This window comes from Fringilla coelebs, assembly GCF_963513975.1.
Source record: "Fringilla coelebs genome assembly, chromosome: 1".
Taxonomy (NCBI): Eukaryota; Metazoa; Chordata; class Aves; order Passeriformes; family Fringillidae; genus Fringilla; species Fringilla coelebs.
The window spans coordinates 31428218-31452517 of NC_140028.1; the positions used below are offsets into that span (position 1 = coordinate 31428218).

General features: G+C 37.6%; 1 protein-coding gene across 1 annotated transcript; it reads left to right on the forward strand.

Moving 5' to 3' along the window:
• Positions 1 to 1378: 1378 nt before the first annotated feature.
• Positions 1379 to 24021, forward strand: PEX2 (peroxisomal biogenesis factor 2). Its single transcript, XM_084203745.1, has 2 exons — positions 1379 to 1568; positions 19757 to 24021. Exon 2 carries the CDS (start codon positions 19776 to 19778, stop codon positions 20688 to 20690), a length of 915 nt encoding a protein of 304 aa, XP_084059871.1. The 5' UTR covers positions 1379 to 1568; positions 19757 to 19775; the 3' UTR covers positions 20691 to 24021.
• Positions 24022 to 24300: the final 279 nt, after the last annotated feature.

Genomic DNA, 24300 nt, shown 5'->3' on the forward strand with positions numbered 1-24300 from the left:
TTCTAAGCAGAAGTAAATCATTACATGGTTTTGTTTTAAAAACAAAGCAAAAATTACTCCAAATACCTTGGCGTACCTAGTACACTACTGAAATATTTGGGGGTGATTTTCTTTTTATTAGTGATAATAAGCATTCCACCTCAATGTCTTTCCATTAAACAGAAGAGTTTCTAGCTCAAGTCTTTCTAGCTCATTTTGCTTAAAATGCACTTTTCATACAAAAAAGATCTAATCTCCTTTTTGTGAAATCATGTGAATTAGCCCTATTCACTTCAAGCAGGTATTCTAAAACAGGAATTACTCATTATTAACAAAGTTACACATCTGTTTTGCCTAATTGCTTTACCACTGTGAAAAACTACATGTAAATATTGAACAGAACTGTTCTTCCAGCATACTGATATTCATAAATGTCTGCATTTTGTTTTGTGATACCTGAGGTAGTCCAGAGTGCTATTTAACTTCTTATGAGTTACAAAAAAATAGTACAGAATCCAACAGCATGCGCCTACGGAATGTCCCCTCAGCAGAGATAACCTCAGGAAGTTATCTGAGGAAATATAACCCTTAATGTCACTTGTGAATCTGTGTTCATGAATATGTCAAAACTAAATATAGTTATGGTTTAGAAATGAATAAATCACTATTTGAGTATCTTTTATCTTTTATTTAATAAACATTGACAATTCCTCCCAACCCGTTCACATAACGTTCTCTTTAGTTTGCTTTCCAGAACAGTAATAGCCAACTTCAAACTACAGTTTGCCTCACCTAAGGTGCATAACACAATTAAATTACAGTTTTTGAATCATCTAAAAGACTTTCGAGCCCGTGAGGGATGAACCTGACACTGATGCCAGGTACTAACCGAGCAACCACATACGGAACAGAGCAACTCTGGAGAAACACCGCCTGCAGTGCCTTTGGGCCGCTGCCGCGCTCCTTCCCCACTCTGTTTCTCCCCTCACGGGCCTGTGAATCCGGCCCGCGAACGCTCCGCAGGCCTCCCGCCTGCCCATGGACTCCACCCCAGACTGCCCTCGACTCCGAGCCGCTCGGTGACCGCGCCACCCCAGGCCGGGAGTCTCTCCAAGCCCCCACGACCGGCCCCCGAGCAGGAGCCGTCACAGGCACCGGCAGAGCCACGAACAGCGGCACGGCCGCTCGGATCCTACCGAGCCTCGGGGGCCGCCCCGCCCCCCCGTCGCCATTGGCTGCTGCGCCTCACCCCGGGCCTCTGATTTGCTGCTCGGGCTGTCAGTCAAGCAGCGCGTGGCCCGCCCCGGCGCGGCCGCCGTGCGGGGTGCCCTTCCCGCGCGCCGTCCCGGTCTCCCGGAGCGCTTCCTGCGCAGCCGCGCCGGGCGCTGGCCGGCGCATTGCGGTCCGTGTGGCCGCCGCTCTGGGCAGCTGCCGCTGTCACCCGGCTGGCGGACGATGCCCGCGGGCCGGGGCGGCTGAGGGGGGAGCGCCCGAGGCGGCTCCGTCCGCGCAGAGCTTCGCTGGGAGGCTCGAGGCTGAGCCCGGTGCACCCGCGGAGTCGCGCAGGGCCGGGCCCGGCAGCGGCGCAGGTCAGTGGGGACGCGGGGCGGCACGAGACGGAGAGGCTGCGGCGGACGGCAGCCGCTGCAGGGGCCGCGGCCTTCTGCGGAGCCCATCCAGCCCATCCCGCTGCCCGGCAGGCCGGGGCAGTCCCTTTGGCTCAGGCCCCGAGGCTCATGCAGGGCCTGCTTATAAAAACTTGTGTTTGGCCTCCTGCACTCCCCGGTTTCCCCCGTTCCGTGAGTCCCGCTGGCGTTCGGCCTCCTGGTGCCGCGGCGTGCAGAGACGGGGAGCTTTCCAGCTAGGCCCAGGCGTGCGGTAAAATGGGACAGAGCCTGGTGACGACCTCTGCGGAGAAAAAAGGGCGTAATATTCTGTCAGAGTGGTATTATCATTTGAATTTTGATACCAGCTGAGAGACTGAAAGTTTAATAATCTTCGAGGGCCATTCCTTTGACTGCCTACTGTAGGTGGCAAAGAAATCTAAAAATGAGGGTGGCAACTTTCTACTTTCTGTTAATCCAGTTTTGTGCAGCCTGTAAGTAACAAATAATTGGTTCGCTATAAAATAAATGTGGATTTATTCTGAATGGCCAGTGTGTTTTGACAAACAGACAAACTCTGCTTATGACTTAGTCCATACTGGAAACCACAGCACTGTATTTCTTGTATGATCTTTTCACCTCTCAGTGTGAGGGAGGTGTTCCCTTAGGTCAAAGGTAAAGTATGACTAAAACTTGTACTAAATGAAATTTGTACTAAAATTAGAGTTCAAAATATTTACATTTGATTTCATTGAAAGATAGTTCTGGTTAGATTTTTTGGAGCTTTTCTTGACATGCAGTTTAGCAACAGTTGATAAAGCTTCCTTTTTAAGACTAATGCTGGTTTTATTCTTTTTGAAGATGTGTTTTATCAGCGTTTTCTTCTTCAGATTATTTTTCATCTTTCTGCAGCAGGTCCTCAGCAGCAGCTTGTTCTTCAGTTCTTGGCTGTCCATCATGACTAGTTTATCTAATGAAGTGATTAGTAGTAGAACAACTGAAAGTGTCATTGCTGGTACTTAATTAGTAAATAAGCTATTAAAGGGAGGAAAAATTAATGTTTTGGGTTTTTTTTTTCAGTGTCTGTTTATACTGCACGAAGTCATCAGTTTCTGTTACTTGCTATAGGGTTATATTTGCATCTATAAAATGTATAAATTAGCTCATGAAAAGAGCCTTTTTTTTGTTCCTTTTTAATTTTTAGTGGAAATTGAATAAACCAGTAAGGCACATAATCAAGAGTACTGAAGGGATTTGACGCTTATATTTTAACTCTTCTGGAAATTGGTACAGAAATAGATGATCATGTCAATATTGAAACGTCTACTTTGATTGCTAGTGCCTCTAGCATTAGGTGTTAGTAAGAATACTTTTTAGGAGTTAGTGCTGTGTTGGTGGTTGGACTTGATGACCATAAAGGTCTCTTCCAATCTTGATGATTCTAGGATTCTGTGATGTACTCTTAATTACCATGATGATTGTAGTGTTCTCCGTATCGTAAAGTTTTTGATTGAGTCTGTGAATTAGAAAGTGGAATATGTTTACAGCTGTTATCTGTGAAGGTTTTGCAAGGATCCTTTATGGCATCCACTTTCTTGCCTACTAGTCTGGATTTTTGGGGAAGAGTCTAAAAGAGGTGGGGTGTTTGGGCCTTTTTATGTAGTGAGAGTTTGTGTGTATATCAATGTTATGTATACAGTGTTATGTATACATATTTGCAGTTTTTAAAGTAGGAATTGAAGATGTTTATTATTGAGTACAGAGTATTGTGAAATTGCATTAATCTGGGGCCAAGGCAATTGGAATAACTCTGCTTAGCATTTTGCCTCTATCTTTACATCCTTTTAACTCCTAGGCTTATCTTTATCTATTCAAACTTATAGGTTTTTGTTTGTCAAGAACATCCTTTTCAGCAAATGAAAAAATCAGTTCCTGTTGGAACTCAGGACATCCCTCTGGATGTCCAGAATGGCCAGGACCCCTGACAGGGGGCTCAGAAACCCTGGCACAGAGCCCAGAACATCTGTAGTTTTGATTATGACCCGTGGAGCAAATTACCACCCATGTCAGTAGGTGAAGACTAGGTTTAATTTTGTTAAAGACTTAAGTGACTCACAGAAAGGTTTTGATGCTTAAGATGATCCCGGACATGTAAGAAGTAAATGTTCCTGTAACAGACTAAATTAAATTAAACTAAAACTTTCAAACAAGTGTTATTAGTATATAAAGACTTGATTGAACCCTTCATAGAGTAGAGTAGGAAAGGTTATTTTTATACTCTGATAGTTTTTGGCACTATTACTAATCCAAGGACTTTAATTTGTTCTTTGATATCAACTGCTGTGGCGTAAGTCAAGAAAGACATTTTACGTTCTCTGTTTATAGTCTTTTGAGGTGACAGTCTTGAAAATGGCTAAAAACTGCTACCTAGAGAATATTTGGGAAGGAAGGAAACAGGTTTATGGCTACATAGTATCAATTCCAAGAATATGGTGTAAAATAAATGGGTCGTCAATATATAAATCATCAAAGTGTAGGGAGTGATATCTGAATCCATTATTAACATATAGCTGGATGTAGAAATGAAGCCCATGGTCTTTCAGGGAAAAAAGAACCTAAATGTTTAATTATCTGTTTAAAATGTGATATAGTGGGGATGTCTTTTCTTATTTTTTTAAACAGAAAATAGTTTCAAAGCCATGAGGTTCAGAGAGAAGGGAAGGGGGGACTAAGAAGGGAAGAGATGGAGAACTTTTTGAAGGAAAATTAGTAGTAAATTAAACAGTAGACAAAATCAGTCAACAATTTGAGACTATAATTTAAGTACCTTGTTATCCTTGTGTTTTACTTCTCTGTTGGTTATAATGGCCTGCTCTTGCAAAACTTTCAAAAATTCCACAGTGCTGTTGTTGCACCTGGAATTTCTGCATTTATTCAGTGAAAACAACAGTCACAAAGATGTAAAGAAACAAATAAATTGGGTCCAGCTAACACTAACTGATAAACTTCAGACATAAATACAATTTCATTGAATTAGCTTGTAAGCATGGTGTGCTGCAATAATAATAATTAAGATAATAATAAGAAATGTGAATAAACTTTAGAATTAAAAGATAGCACTGTATTTAATAAGAAACACTCTTCATATACTACCAATAAATTCATTCTATATTAATGTCAGTCTAACTGAAGAATAAGATATGTTATATTACTTTTTTGATACCTTACTTCTTAAACCTTTTAGGTATTTAATGATTTTTGGGCAGAATGGGCTTTTTTTAAGACTCTTTAGGTAATAACTTTTTCAATAAAGAAGTTCACTGTGTTTGTGCCAGTTTAGCAATATTTCCTTTAAGCAATATGGTCTCTGACAGAAACTAATGTAATCTATGTCTTATTCAGTCAGTTAGTGATATTAGTGCCGGCTTTCTCTGAGAGCCTGGTTTAAGAATAAGAAAGTAAGATCATTGCTCTGGAATTTAGGAAAGCAGGCTCTGGCCTCTTCAGGGATCTACTTGGAAGATTCCCTCAAGGCCATGCCCTGGAGGGATGCAGTGAAGCTGGTTGATACTCAAGGATCACCTCCTCAGAGCTCAGGAGCAGTTCATCCCAGCAGTTAGGAAGTCAGGCTAAAATGCCAGCAGCTGTGCATTGATGAACAAGGAGCTCATCACGAAAGTCGGATATTAAAAGTACATGTGCAGAAGCAGGCGTGTCTGAGCATGCATGGATGTGCTTAGGAAAGTCAGACTCTACCTGGAGTTGAATCTGGTCATGGATATCAAAGACAACAAGAATTGCTTCTGTAAATACACTAGTAGCAGGAGGAGTACTAGGGAAAATGTGGTCTCATGGCTGATTGAGCAGGGAATGTGAAAAGGCTGAGGTTATGCAGGCTGTCTTTGCTTCCATCTCTACCAGCAAAGACCTTCAGGAACTGTAACACAGGGAAAAGTCTGGAGCAGGGAAGATGTACACTTGGAAGAAGTTTAGGTCAGAGAATACTTAAATAAAGAGGACATAGATAACGCTCTGGGAATGAGCCCATGAGTGCTGAGGGAGCTGGCTGATATCATTGTGAGGACAGCCTCAATAATCGTCGAACTGGGAGATTGCGGAAATAGGAGAAGTGCCTGTAGACTCAAATCAATGTTTCTTCTATTTTCAAAAGAGCACAAAGAAAGAAGTCCTCAGGGAACTACAGTCTGATCAGCTTTACCTTGATCCCTCAGAACGCTGGAAGGTGATGCAGCAGCTAATCCTGGAAACCCTTCTAAGACACATTAAAGAAAATTATTAGGAGTAGTCAGCATAGATCTACCAAGGGGAAGCCATTCTTGACCAACCTCATAATTTTCTACAATGGTGTGGTAAACAAGGGGCGGGAGGAGAGTAGATACTTGCATCAATAAGTATTTCAACAGTGTCTCCTGTGATATGCTCTTGGAGAAGCTGCTGCAGTTATGGGCTGGGTGAGCAAATAGTCAGGTCAGCATAAAATGTGCTGAACAGATGGACCACAGGGAATGGCAATCAGTGGTGTGAAGTCTAGTTGGAAGCTGGAAACTACTGTTGTACCCCAGGGGTCAATACTGTGTTCAGCCCTGTTTAACATCTCCATTAATGATCTGGATGATGCAATGTGCTATTAGAAGATGATAATTTTTTCAATTAAAATCAGTCTTTTGGTGAAATACCCTAATGTTAATTTCTCCCTAACAAGGTCTGGTTCCCAAATGCTAGCTATTTAGGAAAAACATCTGAATTCAAGGAATTTTTCAGAGCATACAGAAAATGAATTAAAATTTTCAACCTAAATGATGGCACGTTCTTTATGACTTGAAATGGAAATGGAGTCAGTGTATTGCTGCTGCAGTTGAGGACAGCTGCTACAACTTGTTACCTCTCTTGGACTGCTGAAGTTTACTTCAGTGTGGTGTTTTCAAGCAGGCTGCTTATGCTTATGTTGTTTTGAGGTTTTTATTGGGTTTTCTTGGTCTGTTTTTTTTTTAGAGATAGGGTTAGGCTTTTTTCTTTTTGACAACTATTAGCATACATACTTTTTGACTTAGACCACTGAAGAGAGTCACACCTTTTCTGTTCCTCTCATTTTAACTAATAAGCATGCTCTCAACATCATCTGCTATAGAGCGCTCCCTGTAAAGTTAAAAGCAACAAAGAAAATAAAAAAATTGAAAATGGCCAATGTGTTGTGCTAAAAAGAAGCAGGCTCATTGTCAAATTGTGCTGTATATGCACATAGAAGGTTCTCTGTTCTATAGCTTCTTCAAGAGCTAAATTGTTCCTTCAGCCATACATCTGACTTAAAACTGCAAGCATCATCAGTTCAAGTCTAAACTTTACAAAAATCTTCAGGAAAGGATGCTGTCTTTATAGCATGCCTCTCTCAGGGGGGTAGGGGTTTTTTGGTTTGGAGGTGGAATACAAGAACTTCAGAAATTTGAGTTTATTTTAGGGTCTTTTGAAAAGGAAACTAAATTCAGTTTTTTCAGAGTAAGGGGGAAATATAAGAGAAATAAAGAACTTTGGGGTAGAGGAAAAAGAGGACATACACACTATAGGAAGGAAGAGGAAATACAACAGTGGTGCAATTCTTGGCTCAAGGTTGATTCTGACTGGATCTGGGCACTTTCCCCTTCTCCTGCGTGGGAGGACTTGAGGGGGTTTTTTGCCTTTAGGAGGAAGTTGAATTGAATGCTGCTAATATTCATTGTGTTTGTATCAGTAGCTGCCTGGGAACAATGTCCCTAAAAATCTTGTCTTTCAGACTCCTTATCTCCTCTCTTGGTTTTTGCTAGTGTTGTGAGTTGGGTTAGAAAAGAAAGGAGTTAATCAAAATTTAAATTCTAAGAAAACTTTTAAAAATACATTAAAATAATAGTATTCAAAAGTAATAATAATTCTGTAGTTAGAGAAGCAGAAAAAATATCACAGGAGGGGTTTGGTAAGGAGGAAAAACTTTTCCTGAAAGGGAAATTAATATAATGCCATGACACTGTGGGGCATAACTAAATCATGAAGGGAAATACACATTGGAATTGCAGAGGGATTTCAGAAGCTGTAACAGCATACAACTCAGGCTGCCTAGCAAGGAAATTATTATCCCTCTTCTAAACTGTTACTTGTAATACATGTATGCAACCATTCAGTTGATTCTAAAATGCTAATGAAGTTAAAGGATTGAGAAGTGTGGTGGAAGTGTATCAGTCTTCCCTTGTGTGCTTAAAGTTCCCATAATTAACAAGTAATAAAATCGTCAAGGACTGAGGACACTGAGCGCATCAAATTTTCCCAGCACCCCTTGTAGTCATTGTGTATCCCAGATATTTCAAGGTACAATCATAATAGAAAAGCTGAAGGTAGGGAGGAATTGCATAGTATTACTTATTTAAACAGAGTAGCCTCTCACTTGCAAGTCTGCATGAATCCTACAGTGGACTTGTACAAATAATTTTATTTTTTTTTCATTTTTGAAAGACAGCTAAAAGTTTCTTTATTTGTATTTCCAGTGTTGTGGTGTTTTGCTTGCACATTCAGGACGTTGAGATTGAAGACAAAAAGAGCACTTCTTCAAGTCAAACAAAAGGCTTGAGTTTCTGTCTTACTGTTGACTGGTGGTGGATGTAAGAATATGATGCTGAAATTCAAAGGAAGCTGGTTTCATGATTATCTGGTTTTCCTGACCCTGTTGTCCTTTTTACTGGTACTGCATGTATCTGATCTGAGTCTGTGGTGACCTCTTTGTGTACTAAATCTGCAGAAAAATAAGTTTAAATAGGTTGGGCTTTTGCCAGTTCAACATGCAAAAATGATTAAATTGAAGGTCAGATGAGTGCTAGTGCTAATCTGTAAGATAAGGACAGAATAGACAGTAGAAGGGAAGTTAGGGACAGTGACTATAGCTGTCAAAAATTACATTACCTTATGTTTTTAAAGAACACAAGCCTGAAAAAGGAGACATTTATGTCAAGTACTGCTCTTTATCCTTGCACCAGTTGAGAGTTTTTGATTATAATTAGATCAAATTATTCTTGAGTTATGCCGTATAATACAAAACCAAAATTTAAGACATGGAGTGAACAGGCTTGTCTTTTTATTGATGCAGGACTTTATTGGTTCTGGCAAATCATAAATATATACATTTTGTAACAACAGTGTTTTTACATAGAGTCCTCCTTTTGGTACAGATGTGGACAGGGGTTAATTATGACTTAGTTAGGCATTTAGGACAGCTTTTACCATTCTTATCTAATAAGTATTTCTAATATAAGGTTAAAGGACCTTCAGTTCCTGCAGTGCAGTACTTGGATTAGCATTGTTACACTTGCATATTGCTGAATATTCATGACTGTGCAGTTGTTATGCATATGTATGTGAAAAGGAAGAAAGTTGGAATAAAATCTGGGCAGTGACTGTGTTTCATAAATGGTAAGCGTAAAGTGTTTAATGCAAAATTGCAGGGTTCTGTCATCTGTGGTAAATTGTATCAGAGTATATAGAGCAGGTGTTGTTTCTGAATCTCTTGTATCTTCTCAATCTTCATCCTGGCATCTCTGTACTTATCTGGTGATCCATTTGTATGAATCAGACAGGTTGGAGTGGAACAGAGACCCAGAGCTATGAAATGAGAATTTAAGTTAGATTACTTTTTGTTTGTTTTTTAGGTAGTTTTGAATGGAAGAAATGGAAGGAGGGACGTGGAAAAGATGCATAAAATTGGGATTGACACTGTGCTTTGCAAATACGGGGATGTGAGATACAGTGCCCTGACAACAACAAAATGCAGATGTTACATATATCATGAGGTATAAGACCAACTTTTCAGAAAAGCAACAGTAACCAGCAAAGGAAGAGTTATGGCTATAACTGCCCTCAGTGTGCTCACAACTGTGCATTCATGTTCTGTCATTGGACTGTTCTGAAATGGAGCTGCATACCTCTGCCACCAGGTGACATTTCATCGGCTTTACAGAAAAGATCGCACATTTACTAAGCCTTGCGTTCTTTTCACTGCTGCACAAGCATTGCAGTATTACTTAGCTGTCCTTTTACCCGAGCCTCATATCCTTACCACCCCCAAAATGTCTTCAAGTACAAGAGTCTCTCGGTCATCTGTTGATCACATCAGCAGGTGAGACCTACATTATTAACTTAATTCTTAACTTTGCCTAGCTTTTACACCTTCTGATAGTGGTTTAGTCACAGATGTCGCCCCTTCCTTACAAAGGGCTGTTTCTTTCCAGCTAACCATCACAGTTGTCACTCTGTTCAACTACTTTAACCAAATATCTCTTCACCATTTTAGTTCATCAGCTGTAAAGGTAAAGCACTTCTCAAATAATTGGCATTATATAGTTCCAAAGAAAAAAGTCTGTTGTGTCTGAAACACATATTTTGCAAAGCATCTAGATCAAGGGATTTTTAACCAAGTTTTTTGGAAGTCTTAAGTTATAATGCAGCTTTGGTTTTTATGCTTTCAGGTTTTTATCACTAATTGCTTTAAAAAGAACAACAGCTAGATTTCATTTAGTGTAACAGAGGATGAGAATTTATAAGTGAAACTGACATATCCCTATAGAGAGGAATTTGTAATTTGATGTACTAAGGAGCAGGATGACAAAAGAGGAAATAAGATGGGGAGGAAGAGAAAAAGGATATGGGATTAAGAATAATAGTGATGAAACATTAGCTTGTTATGTATTTATCTTCCTGTTTATTGCAATAAATGAAGATTAGGACTTATCAAAAAAGTTGGTAGGATGATGCTGTCTCTGGCTTCTATGCTATGAGGAATACAAATGTACTTTGAGGTTTTATAGCCTTGAATTTAGCATTGCAAATTTTAAAAGGTAGCATTTTAAATATTATTTATGAGATAACTATCAGATCTGGTTGTTTTGATCTAATAATCTGTCTTTTAAGAGTGCTGACTGATGACAAATTTATCTGAAGTCAGTAGAAGCTTGTAGCATTCAGAATATCTTAAGGAGTGGCCAGTAATAGTCTTGGTTGCTAGCATTCATCGAAGGGATGTGTTGCACTGATGTGGGATTTTCAGATTCCATCAAATGCTGTCAGAAATGACTGATTTACAGTTTCTAACTGTGCAGCACTTTCCTGCTGCTCTTCATTACTGTTGTATCAATTCTGGCTCTTCTGAGCTGGTTTTGATTTTGTAACTTGAAGCCCTAATATTTTGATTCTGGCAGGTAGTTTATGGAGATAAATCAATGAGCTATCGTTAATGTTTCCTTGCTGTCTCCAGGCATTCAGCAGTGGCTAATCTCTTGTATCTCATGTTATAAAATCTAAGTTTACTGAGTTAAAATTGGAAAAGCAACCTGTGATTTGAATGTGTCTTTGTCTTGTGCTTGGTCTTTGAACCTTAAATATAACTGCAGCATTTTTAACCTCCATAATAAAATTCTTAATTTTAGCTATGGGAATTGTTTGTTACACAGTCATTCAGTATTTTCCTTGAATTAGTTTATGTTGAGAAATAGTCCTTTCTCCCAGGAATATAAGAAATAAATAATAGTTTCTGTGATTGCAGTGTGTTACTGACTTTTCAATTAGTGTTAGTAGTTATTCCAAACAGTTAAAGAATCAATTTATGTTCTTTAGAAAATAATGGGTATTTGTCTGAAGTATGTAGAAATCCAGACAGTAATACAAAATCAATCTTCTTTAAGGTTATTTGAGGTAATGATATAGTGATAAGTTAATTTTACAGTGATTAAGAGACAACACAGTTGGGGCTCCCAATTAGACTTTGATCTGAGGATATTTCTCTCTGCACTTGATAAGCAGGAAAGAGACAAGATTTAATGGTGAGACATGAGGCTTTGAGCAGCTGGGATCCATGTTCTGTGTTATGAGAGTTGGTGTAAAAGAAGATTTTAAAGTTAACTGAATATGTATCGTTTGATTTCTCATCTTTAAAATTTATTGATTTTAAATTGACATCTGAAATATCCTCTGGTATTGAGAGTACCCAAAAAGAACAGTTAAATGATAAATTTTCACAGAGTAAAATGTAAAACATTCAACATTAAAAAAAATCTCAGTATTCTTGTGATGGGTGGAAAGTTAGTTTTCATTGCTATCTGTTGATACATTAACTTTATGAACATCAAAGGAGGGATAGTAAACCAAGGCTATGGCTTTCTTCCCTGCTCTCACACACACCCAGTACGGCAGTGCACCATACCAAATGTATTGTAGCTCTTGAAGGAAAAAGGGGCTGTGTGTTAGTGTTATCTCCAGAGAGGAGATGATTTGTAGCATGCCCACTCTACACCCTGCTTCCCCATCCTTGGACCATTGATCTCAATGCGGGGACTTGGCAGAGTCTAGTCTGTTGAAAAGGCTGAAAAATTGTTACCTTTAATGTATATCTTCTTGATTCTTTGTGTTGAGATATTTTATAATAATAAAATAGTAATAGTGAATGTTAAGAGGGACTTTATATCAGGAATTCTTCTGTGGCCTGGAAATTAAAAGAGTTGTCCAGGCAGAAGTAATACAGTATGATTAGCGATGAATATAAAGGAATAGCATAGGAATGTAAGAATAAAATTGATGACTCTGAGGAACAAAATAAGTTTCAATTTACAAAGCGCAAGAAAAGAATCAATGAAAGGGTCCAAAACTCTGAGTAAGAGGAGGCATGAAGGGATAAGTCCATTACCTAGATCTGTTATTAAATAAGAAAGGAGAACAAGGAAAAGACTTTCAAAGACTGATTCTTCCCTTCATACTTTGTAAAAGAGATATATTGTGACCTGCTACTTTCATAAAATTAATCTTAGACAGGAAATAAGAGTGGAATCAAAGCGCAGAAAGAATAGCCTAAGGAATCTTAATATAGATGTGCTCAAGTGGCAAATCCTAATAAAATTCATCCTAGAATGATTGAGGAATTAGGCGCTGCTGATTTTATTTATTTATTTAATATCCCAGAGGGTGGAAATAGTCAGCAAAATGGGTTTGTGTGTATCTGGTTTTGTGCCTCTTTATTCTTCTGTTAAGAGAATTATTGAAACTGTCAGTTTTCATTCCAAATAAAGGTTCAGGAGTAAATAGTTTAGCAATTAATTTGTATCTAACAGTGTGTAGAAGAGAAATGGTAAAACAGCCAGTATGGTTTGGTGGGACCTGTTTGTAAGAAACCTCAATATTTTTCTCTTCTAAATAAGAATAACAAGTTTAGTAAGAGGAAAACTTCAGGTACAATGCAGCTTTATTTTAATAAAGTCTTTTTCCCTACATGAGCATACTAGGGAAACATAATATCAATATTGTCTCCATTAGGTGTTGATGTTATCAGCATCAAGTTGAAAGATTGCCTTTACAGAGTAATTATCTATAGTACCCTGTCAAGATGAAAAGGCATTAGTGAGTTGGATGATGGAAGAGAACACATACTTAGAAAAGTTACTGATGAAACAAGCTGGAGAGAGGTTGAAAGTTTAGGATTTTCTTTTTTCCTTTGTTTTAAACATAAGGTCTGAATTCAAAATACTCTTGATGAGTTTGGAAAGTGTAAAATCAACAAGATGAAAAACAATACAGGCATTTAACATGAAAAGCTCAAAATATATGAATCCAAAACAGGAAATAATTATTCAGATAGAAAAATGAGAGAAAAAGACATGATGATATAGCAGATCTCAAGGTGAATTGCTGCTGAGAAAAAAGTAAAGTTGTTTTGTTATGGATTTTACTTGGGTTTTTGGTTTGGATTGGTTTTTCTAGAGGATCATACCAGGCATGTTGTAGGAAAGCACATTTTGTCTAGTCTGGCAAATCTTCTGTGGGTAATTGGTCCTTTCACATGCTGCTTTTTGCTCTTGAGAAGGTGCAGCAAAATGGAAGTTCTTTTTCATTGTTCTTGATTTCTGCTGTGGAGTGAAAACTGTCCTGATTTTTACTAAACATGCTTTATACTAAATATGAGGAAAAGAGTCTTGGTAATTATTAGGGCCATAAAACACTGGAACGGATTGCTTAGAAAAACTATGGAATTAGTCCTTCTTGGTAGACACATGTCAATATGTTCTTGAGCCTGTCTTGGTGCTGCATTAGGATTTGGTGGTCTCTTGTAGTCCATTCCATCTCTCTGTAAGTACAGTGTTAGACTACATGTTTTGTCTACACAGAAGAGATTGTGTAAAAGAATTAAATCACAAACTCAGTGAAGTTACTGGATACACTACTTATGCATCCTAGATGTAATTTTAAGTTCACAGAATGAACTAGGTTGGAAAAGATCTTTGAGCATCAAGTCCTATGATCTAAAATCACCTCCTCAAGCACACCAGGGCACTGAGTACCACGTCCAGTCTTTTTTTAAACACCTCTAGGGATGGTGACTCCATCTCCCTGGGCAGATGATGCCCAATCTCTCTTTTGGTGAAGAATTTTTTTCCTGATGTCTAACCTAAACTTCCCCTGGCACAGCTTAAGACTGTGTCCTCTCATTCTGTCACTGGTTGCCTAGGAGAGGAGACCAACCCCAACCTGGCCACAGCAACCTTTCAGGCAGTCTCCAGGCTAAACACCCCCAGCTCCCTCAGTCGTTCCTCACAGGATTTGTGTTCCCAGACCCTCACCAGCCTCGTTGCCCTCCTCTGGATGTGCTCAAGTGTCTCAACATCCTTCCCAAACTGAGGGGCCAGAACTGGGCACAGCACCCAGGGTGTGGCCTCACCAGTGCCAACTACAGGGGAGGAATGACCTCCTGCTCCTGCTGGCCATGCTACAGACTAGGATGCTCTTTGCCTTCTTGGCACCTGGGCATGCTGCTGGCTCATGTTCAGTCGGCTGTCAGCCAGCACCCCCAGCCTGGGCACTGTCCAGCCACTCTGTCCCCAGTTTGTAGTGCTGCAGGGGATTGTTGAGGCCAAAGAGCAGGACTCAGCACTCGGACTTGTTAAACGTCATGCTGTCGGACTTGACCCATCTATCCAGCCTGTCCTGGTCCCTTTGCAGAGCTCTCCTACCCTCCAGCAGATCGACACATGGTCCCAGCTTGGTGTCATCTGCAAATTTACTGATGGTGGACTCAATCCCCTCATCCAGATCATCAGTGATGATACTAAACAGGACTGGCCCCAGAACTGGTCCCTGGGGGCCACCACTAGTGACTGGCTGCCAACTATTAGGGACAAATTTTGGTTTTTATTTTAATAAATATGTTTTTATTTTGTTTCTCAAAAAGTGATTTGACAGAGCATACTTAAAATTATTTTAAGGCTTCTGCATATATGTCTATTTGTCACCTAATGATTATGCTAGAAAAGCAGGGAATGTGATTGCAGTAGCTCTGAGATAGAAACCCCTTGATTAGTCATCCACAGTAAAAAAGCCCTGTGGAAAAAATGGCACCCAAGAGGTTACTTGGATTTGTATATTTCTTCAGGCAAAGTTTACAGACCTGTAAATTTAAATGTAGAATTTTTGTGGGCAGAATGCATTGACAGATATGCCTGATGGTAATACATCTCCTACTGATAGTCCCAGAACAGGTCAATAATAATGCTCATATTGATAGCAGCAATGCAGGAGATGTTACTTGGTATTATAGCTAAAATCCATGTTATCCCCTTAATTATAATTACATTAATATTGACAGGCTGTTGACAATACTCACATTACTATTGATAGATTTCTGTCAATAACATGTTTCCAAATAAAATATATTCATTCATAATTTCTACATTGCTCAATAACAGCACTAATATATACCAGAAGAAATTCCTTTTTCCCTAGTGATATACAGTAATTTTTTTTGTACTGTACAAGTGGAGTTGTTTATCTGTTTGGTTAAAAAAGACAAACAAAATACCAGTTATTTAAGAAGGGAACATTTTAGGGTTTTTCAGGTTTTTTTTTTCTGTGCAATAACTTTGACAGTATAAAGGGAGAACCTTACAAGTACCAGTCTTTACTACTTAGAGTATTTATGTAAAAGGTTCATCACACATTGAGTTTATTTTGTATCTGAATGTTGATACCTGCCCTTTTCATTACTGGGTCTATGATTTTGGGTTCTTATGGTTTAAAAGTGACTTAAAATAAGAGTTAAACCAGTAAGGATGACAAATAGAATTTAATGAAAAAACATGGAGGAAAACGAGCCTTCTCTATATTCTGTGTAGCTCAGCAAAATATAGAATGCAAAAATAACATTTAAAAAACTACAAGATAAATGTCTTAGCACTTATAGGATGTGTTTTTATCTAGTTTTAAGCTACTACAGTTCCCATTTATTTCTACTGTGATACTACTGTGGGCAAAACAATATAAACCTAAAACTAACAAATTTCTAAAAGGACTTTGTATGGAAGTAATTTTTAAAGGGAAATTTCCTACCACAACAAGATTGAGATTAAAATTTAGGGCTCTTCTCTCAAATAAACAGTTGCTCTTATTCAGCTCATTAGGACATTTGAAGACAATTTCATCGGACAATCCAGATTTCAAACTGTCCCTTTTAATATTTGCCTATGGGAAATAAATATCTTCCCTTTAAGTGCAATAAAACCTCAGATCAGTTCAGAAAAAAGTAGAGTGGGTAGCAGAACACTAAGCACACAGAAATATGCTTTCATATTAAAATCAGAAGTATATGGATATAATCTTTAGGTAACTTGCAGGGTCCAGTTAACAGCCATGGCCTATGGCAAGCTTTAAATGTTCTTAGCAGGAAAGAGCTTCAGAACAATGCCCAGATTGATTGCTTGAATTGAGAACACCTAGGTTTTCATCAAAAAGAAAGCTCTTTTCCTTTTTTTTTTTTTTTTACATAGCTATATTACAAGCATAATTTAAAAGATAGCATCCGTATTGTTGTTTGGTGTTCTTCCTTTTTCATATAGATTGCCTAAACTTGACTAAAAGTTCAATCAATTTGATAGCTGATAGTTCAGGAAGAGACATTAAGCAGAGCACCATTAAACAGCATATATGATGTTGATTCTGATTTTTTTAAAAAGAAGACTTGTTAGATTTGGAAAAATTTCAAAGGTTACTGAACAGGAGTTGTGCTGTTTGGGCATGTTGTCTCAAAAGTGGTTCCCATTTTCTGTATACAGAGTTTCAGTGCACTCTGACAGATTCAATTAAATTATTTCCTTCAAATATAGTTCTGTGTAGGATGATGGATATGAAAAAAAATATCAGTGTGATTCTGCAGTGAGGCAATGGGAAGGTCAAGCTCCAAGTCCCAGAGAAGATTTTTGTCTGCTCTCCTGTGAAAATTGTGAATAAATTTATTGCTAAAACAGGTAGGTTAAGGCATCATTTGGCCAAGTTTCAAGAATTTCTGGGGATGGAGATTTCAGTCTTGGTAGACAAAATGTTCCAGTTTCCTTGTTTCCAATTGGAATTTCTCATGTAGTGACTTAACACAGAGTTGCCTCTCTTTATTTCATTGCATCTCGCAGAAAACTTTGTCTTAATATTCTCTGCAAGCCTTAGGAAGTAGAAGATTATTCATGGACCTCTTCTTAGCTGCCTTATCCTTCAAGTTGAACAATCTGAGTTCCTTCAAGTTCTTCTCATATATTAGAATATGGGGTTTCCTGATGGTATTAGTTACAGGACTCTTTGCAGTTTGTTGACATTTCTTTTGTACTATTCATAGAAAAGAGGCTAAACTTGACTTAGTATCCCAGATGTTGACTCACCAATGCCAAGTGGAGGGTAATAAGCACATTTTTCAATCTGCTGGCTATACATACTCAAGTGTGCTGCAAGGATGCACTGGTGGCTTGTGTTCAGCATGCTGCCTGTCCCCACATTCTCTTTTTAAGCAAGTGTCCAGTCATATAGGCTCCCAGCCTGTGTGTATTTCATGATCCATCATAATCCTGTGGATTTGACACATTTTCCTTTGTCTTCAGAAAATTCCTGATGACCCATTCTTCACTTGCTCAGGTTTCTTTAGATAATATAGCTATAATGGAAGAAAAAAATCTGTAAATATTTAGTCTACCTTATTTATGAGAAACCTTCAATAGAAATTGCTCATAGCACCTGCAGTAATGAAAAACAGTTGGAAAAGAAGGTTGAAATTGTGTTGGAAAATAGTCTTAGTAGATGGATCAAGGAAGCTGTTGATAAAATGTCCCTTTTGAGTAACTAGCATTTTTAAAGGAGGTTTTGAGTGTTGGGAGTTATATAGAACATTGAAACAAATAGAACAAAGTGAAATGAGTAGAAGAGAAAGTGAAGAAGACATTAGACTTTAGGGGTTATGAGTGAATAACCAGTGACAGGTTCCAGAGCAGGTGGTTATCAAAGGCTCTGGTTCCTAAAATGATAGTGGAATGAAAAGATGAGGGATAGGAGGGTGGATGGTCATTGGTGCTGGAGTTTTTGAAGTGATCCAGTAAAATACAGTAGGGGTTGAATTGACCCTTTGATCATAAATTAGAGGAGGGAAGTTACTTAAATCATACTGGAAAATGTTTCCTGTGCTTTGGTTTCTGCTACAGAAAAACTGTGTGAGGGAGACAGGCTTGGGTGTATAGGCTTTGTATCCTGGTTTTTCCAGCTGGTGTGAGTTCATGTGATGAACCCTATAGCTGTTTGCTCAGAGGAGGTGGCCTTACCCCCCTTCAGCTGTATTTTGCCTGCTAATAAGGAAGGAGGAGTTTAAAAAAGCTGAGTGGGGCTATTGTATGCTCTACCCATGTAGCAGTCTTAGTTAATTGGAAACTACTGTTATACACCCTACACTAAAGACAAAGTCATATTTTCTTGCAGTGATGACTAATTATAAATATGGAAAACAGTAGGAAAGCTACAGATGATGTTTTGTATTATGTTTTAAAACTTCTAGGGTGTTCTTTTTCAGCAAACGTGGTTGTCTGTTTGAAGGATTTTTTTTTTTTATATATTCTTGGCATCAGTATCAACCATTGCTACTAAGAGCCTCTGTAGCATCTTCTACTCACAGTAATCTTGTATGGTTATTTTTTTTTTAAAAATAAGAATTTGAGGCACTGCCTCCTATACATTCTCCAGAAGGCGGTGGATTCCTTGCAGGTCTGTTATGCACAGAATCTGGTTTAGAAAGTGGAATATGTTGCATACTGTCAGAAAATACTTCTGAATCACTTTGGGGTTTAATCTGTTGACAAAAGGAAGCAAAAATTGATTACCCCACAATTTTACATTGAGGTGTTGCCACTATTTTGCTTTGGCAATTTACTGCATTTATTTCTCAGCCAGACTTCCAGACGCAACAACATTTAAAAGAAGCCATTTTTTAAGATAATTTTATTTTTTTCTATGATGCTTGCGCAAGAGGAGTATCCATTTGTTGACATTGCTATTATACATTAATCATCCTGCCTGGAAATGTTATACAACAAGTAGCACAATCCCACACCTATCAAGAACACTCAAAATATATGCAGACTTCAGTGAAGTACTGTAAAATAATTTATGTCTGAATGCTGAATATTTCTTAAATCTTATATGATTTTTCTCTAAACAACTCACTGCCTTTTTTGAGAAAATTTTATTCATTCCCACCTTAATTTCATCCATATCTTTATGTAATTCCTAAATTTGTCTGTATTTCTATAGTTTTGCTTTCAGCTGTAGCAATTGAAGTGTTCATAGGGCAACACTTGGTCTGCCTCACTGTTCTTTTCCAGATTTTTTGATTAGTATTTCATTTTCCCTATTTCTCTGTAACACACCATATAGTGTTGCAGTTCTTCTTTCTGATCTATTTTAAGATTCAATTGAATATTACAATTATGCCCTGCAATATTTTTAATGTATATATACATTTATATATATATATATCTGTATATATGTATATAAATCTGTGGATTTTTCTGAATATCTAGATGATGTTGAACACTTGTTTATAACCAAATGTTAATTGTTTGTTAGAAATGGTCAAGCATAATTTCTTCTAAAAATAAGATTTTAAACTAATTTAAATATGTACTAATATTATATTAATGTAAAGCTTCCTGAAAGGCATGTTAATAACATATTTATAGAGCATTCTAAGAACTTTGTTGTTTCTTATCTACTGCTGGTATATTAGAAATTTATTGTTATTAATAAAAATAGAAATCGGAAATACTTCGCTAAACTAAAATCTATTTGTGTTTTGTTTCTAGAAAGTTTTTTTGTGAAGAAATGGCCTCCAGCATTGGAAATGAAAGGAGTGTGAATCCTGTGCTCAGAATAAGTCAGCTTGATGCTCTTGAACTAAACAAAGCCCTGGAACAACTAGTGTGGTCGCAGTTTACCAGCTGTTTTCATGGATTTAAACCAGGGGTTTTGGCTCATTTTGAACCAGAAGTAAAAGCATTTTTGAGTCTCATATTATGGAAATTCACTATCTATTCCAAGAATGCAACTGTGGGACAGGCTATTCTCAATATTCAATACAAGAATAACTTATCTCAGTCAGAGAAATACCAGCCTCTGAGCAAACACCAGAAGTTATGGTATCTTATTTTCACTGTTGGTGGAAGATGGTTGGAAGAAAGATGTTATGATTTATTTAGCAATCGTCAACAGCAATCTTTCTGCAAAATTAAGAGCTATATAGGTTTTGGATCTGGACTTCTTAAGCTTTGTGGACTTGTAAATTTTCTGATTTTTCTTCGGAAGGGAACATTTGCAACACTTACAGAACGCATTCTAGGAATTAGGTCAGTTTTTTGCAAGCCGCAAAATGTTCGTCAGATAGGATTTGAATACATGAACAGGGAACTCTTATGGCATGGCTTTGCTGAATTTTTGATATATCTGCTACCACTCATTAATGTACAGAAACTGAAACTTAAAATTTCCTCTTGGTGCTTGCCTATCGCAGGTCTTTCCAATAGTGAAAACTCGTTAGCAGCTCACTGCAGGGAATGTTCACTATGTGGGGAATGGCCTACCATGCCACATACCATAGGCTGTCCACATGTTTTTTGTTACTACTGTATTAAAAGTAACTTTTTATTTGATATGTATTTTACATGTCCTAAATGTGGCTCAGAGGTACACAGTCTTCAGCCATTGAAATATAAAATTGAAATGACAGAATTGCATGTCTGATATGAGGTTGATTTAGTTTTATACTGTACATGATATATATCCAAGAGTTTAATGGAAGAATTCAGAAATTATTGAAAGCAGACTGCTGAAAGATGCTTTTGGGGACTCTGTGATTTATGTAACATGTATTTTTACTGGTCTTAGGTTTTTATTGAGTAACAGTGCCGTAATGCCCTACCCCACTTGGCAGGGGAGGGGAAGGTGGATTTACTCTGGATGGTGTGTGGGAGAAGCAACAAATACATCCTCAGGGAGTTCAAGAAGAACTTTTACTTGCAAACTTTTGAACATTCCAATTGAATACAGCACTTGGCAAACTTTGACTTAGCAAGTTTTAACTTACCCAGACACAGTGCCATTACCAACTTACCTAGTAGATGGATCAAGTAGTAAAGTTGTTCTTTTCATGCCTAAAAAATAATTTTAAATTTTTATTCCCAATATGATGTTACACTGAAAAAACACAAAAGTATGATGAACTTTTAAGGAAAACAGTGCACCTTCTAGACCTTTGTGAGATGATAACTCATTTTCTCAGGCAGACATGTCTCTGAGCTTCAATTACATATATATTGTCTTCCCTCAGAACCTGAGGGGTGAAACCCATCATCCATTGGAATGTGGCAGATGTTCAGGGTAACCCACATTCTTCTGAGTTAGAGACACTGAAGAAAAGTGCTCACTCACAAGATGCTGTCTGTAGGAATTGCCACTCATGTTTTTTTTTGTGTGGTCTAGGTGGGTGCCAAATCTCAGAGTTTGCTTCCACACAGAAAAAGATCAAACACAGTTGTGTGCATGTTAACATATTAAAATAGGTAATTTTCTGCTTTTTACTTTCACTATTTGCTTTCTTAGTTGCCTTTGCAATGTTTTAATTGTTCTAACACTTCATCCATTTACTCTTCAACCTGGTTTTATAGGATTTTAATTGCAATCCTTTTTTAACAGGAAGTGTTACTCAGAACAGTCTCATTAACACAGAAATACATTATGTCCTCTTTTGAATCTTAATTTGTCAAAAATATATACAGTTAAATTAAATAAATAGCTTTATGATGGCTCTGTTCTTGATTGGCGATCATCAATAGTCAGTCCCAAAAATGGCAGGGTAACAGCTGACTGAGTAACTTTGATCTACTTTTATGAAATGGTTTATTATGTTCTTCATTCTACATTCTGATTACAACAACTCACTAGTCTATCTGTTTGAAGATCTTAAATTCTAGGTTTTGATCTTTAGAGTGACACACAGTGCTTTCATCTGATGTAATTAGATATAGTTAGCGGGTGGGCAGCCAAAAACTTCATTAATTCTGCTACTGTTCTGTGAGTCAACAGAGACTTCAGAGCAAGTGCTTCCAGATCCTGTGCTGCAATATTATTTGCTGTCAAATGTGTGTATTAGTAGTCTGCCATATTTCTGTTATTTGCTGTTGCAATTAGAACCAGCAGGTGCAAACCTGTTTTTATTATGAAAATTGGCAAGTCACTTGGAGAGCATCTTGAAGTTACTTCTTGATCCTGAAGGAATTTTGTATGAATTGTCCTTCCACATCACTTAATAGCTTTTCCCAAAGAAATATTTTAGTAACACTGACTTCAAGGTAATCTAATGTCTCCAGAAACATCATCAGCATTTTTGGTACTTCAGTCTTTATCTGTGTTTATTAATAAAGACTTGTATGCAGCTAAAATCCAGTGTTCAAAGCTTACAATCATAGCAGACCTTTGTTTGCTGTGGTCTTCTCATTTTTTCTGAAGTTTCAGAGCAATGTTTTATCAAAAGAACATGGATTCTCTGTATTGGCCTCTGCTAGGTGTCATGCCCTTCTTATGTTGGAGTTCACTTCTTTCCTATATAGAAATGTTTCATTTTCCTGAATATTAAAGAATGTTATCTTCCTTTTTCATTCCACCCGCCTCTGTCCTGCTGTTTGATGTGCATAAGCTGTGTGAATTTCCTGGGGTTTGTTTTGTCTCTTGCAGCTTCATGCGGGTAAAGTTTGTGCTCTGTTTTTCATCCCTGTTACACTATCAATAAAAAAGCAGTTTAGTACCTCTATTGTACAGCTGGTTTTGCTGGTTCTGCTATATCACACTCTACTGTTGTTTGTTTTTTTTTTCCTGGAATTAAACTTCTAATGCTTAACTTATGCTGACTTACTATAGGAAAACATTGGCCTACTTCTCTAGCACCTCCTCATCACATAGTATTTACAAAGTTTCTAAAGTCTGTGTCTTGTGGCGTAAACAGTTTTTGTTACCCTAAGAACCTAGATCTTTAGGTGGGCGTTTAGTTCTTTTATTTTCCTTGCAAGTAAGCAGGTACCAAGCATCTCACAGAAGTAGGTGGTTCGGGAAAAGAATGGTTGGTTGTGTCAGATACAGTTTTGTTTTTTTTTTTTTTTTAATCTCCTGTATGGTACAACCTTTGCTCGGTTGTAGTCACTAATGAGACCAGGGTTCCAACTTGAATATTGAAAAAGTTGCTACCAGCTTACCTTTTTAGTACTTCAATATTCAGCATTTTCCTGAAGCACTTTAAAATTAAAAATACAATTTAAAAAATATTATAATTTTTTTTTGTTGTGTCTTGTGATCTATAAGTTGCAGAAGAGTCTTAGTTAAAGATATTACAGGAAAAAATCATATTCTTGGTAGACTAATCAAAGAGTAATTAGTTTTTAATATTAATTACCTTGATAATTTGTCCTCATAAACATTATATTTTTCAGGTTTAAACTCTAACAAAGGACTGCTACATCTGGTCCTACTTCCTGCAGTAGAGGGAATAAATTTTGTTTTGGAGTGTTAATCTTTAAACAAAAGGGGATTAGTATTCAGCTACCATCAGAATGTACTTTTGAGTAGTCATATGTGCATCAGTGAAAAGGGTAAATGCTTAGAATTTAAGGAAGCTAAAGGACCAGAACTTCTGTTCAGCCTTGGATAGGAGTTACAGCCTTGTATTACCAGTTTTCTTTGTGCTCTGTTGACTTTGTGTGCTACATGAACATTTTCATTATCAAAAATTGAAAAATGAAGGCATAAATGAAACAGACTAATCACAGTAATAAACATATTAGGCAACTTTTAATTTCTTCGTTTGAATGAGAATTACCAGTTGCCACAAGGTGTGATGGGGAGGCATTCAGGTGAAAGGAGTCAGAGAATGCTGGTTTTTACTTCCACACACCACCACTCTATCTACTCTGTATGTTTTAAGGGAGGACTTAAAAGTGGGAGTTTCTGTGAAAGAAATGAGAGGGATAGTATTTGATTCCTGCCTTACCTGGAAATATTTATTTTTTGGTTGGTGTGAGATACAATGGACAAGGATGATCTCAGCATTACTAAAGAGACAATGTGAAGAAAGATGAAAGATGTATTTGCTAAATACAATCTATTATAATGTCCTTATTTGAGAATACTAATGGAATTGTTATCTGGGATGTGTCATTCTTACGAAAACCAAGTTGACAAATAAATTATATTTTTTTAACAGAAGGTTCTGAGGTTTGCCTTTTTCTTAAGAGTTTTTCTGGAACGGTGGTTATTTCTTACTCAGTGGGTGGCTTCATACTTTGTCATTTATGAGACTAAAATG

Excerpts from the sequence above, each read along its gene's own strand:
- PEX2 (XM_084203745.1), top strand. The coding sequence starts at position 19,776 with ATGGCCTCCAGCATTGGAAATGAAAGGAGTGTGAATCCTGTGCTCAGA.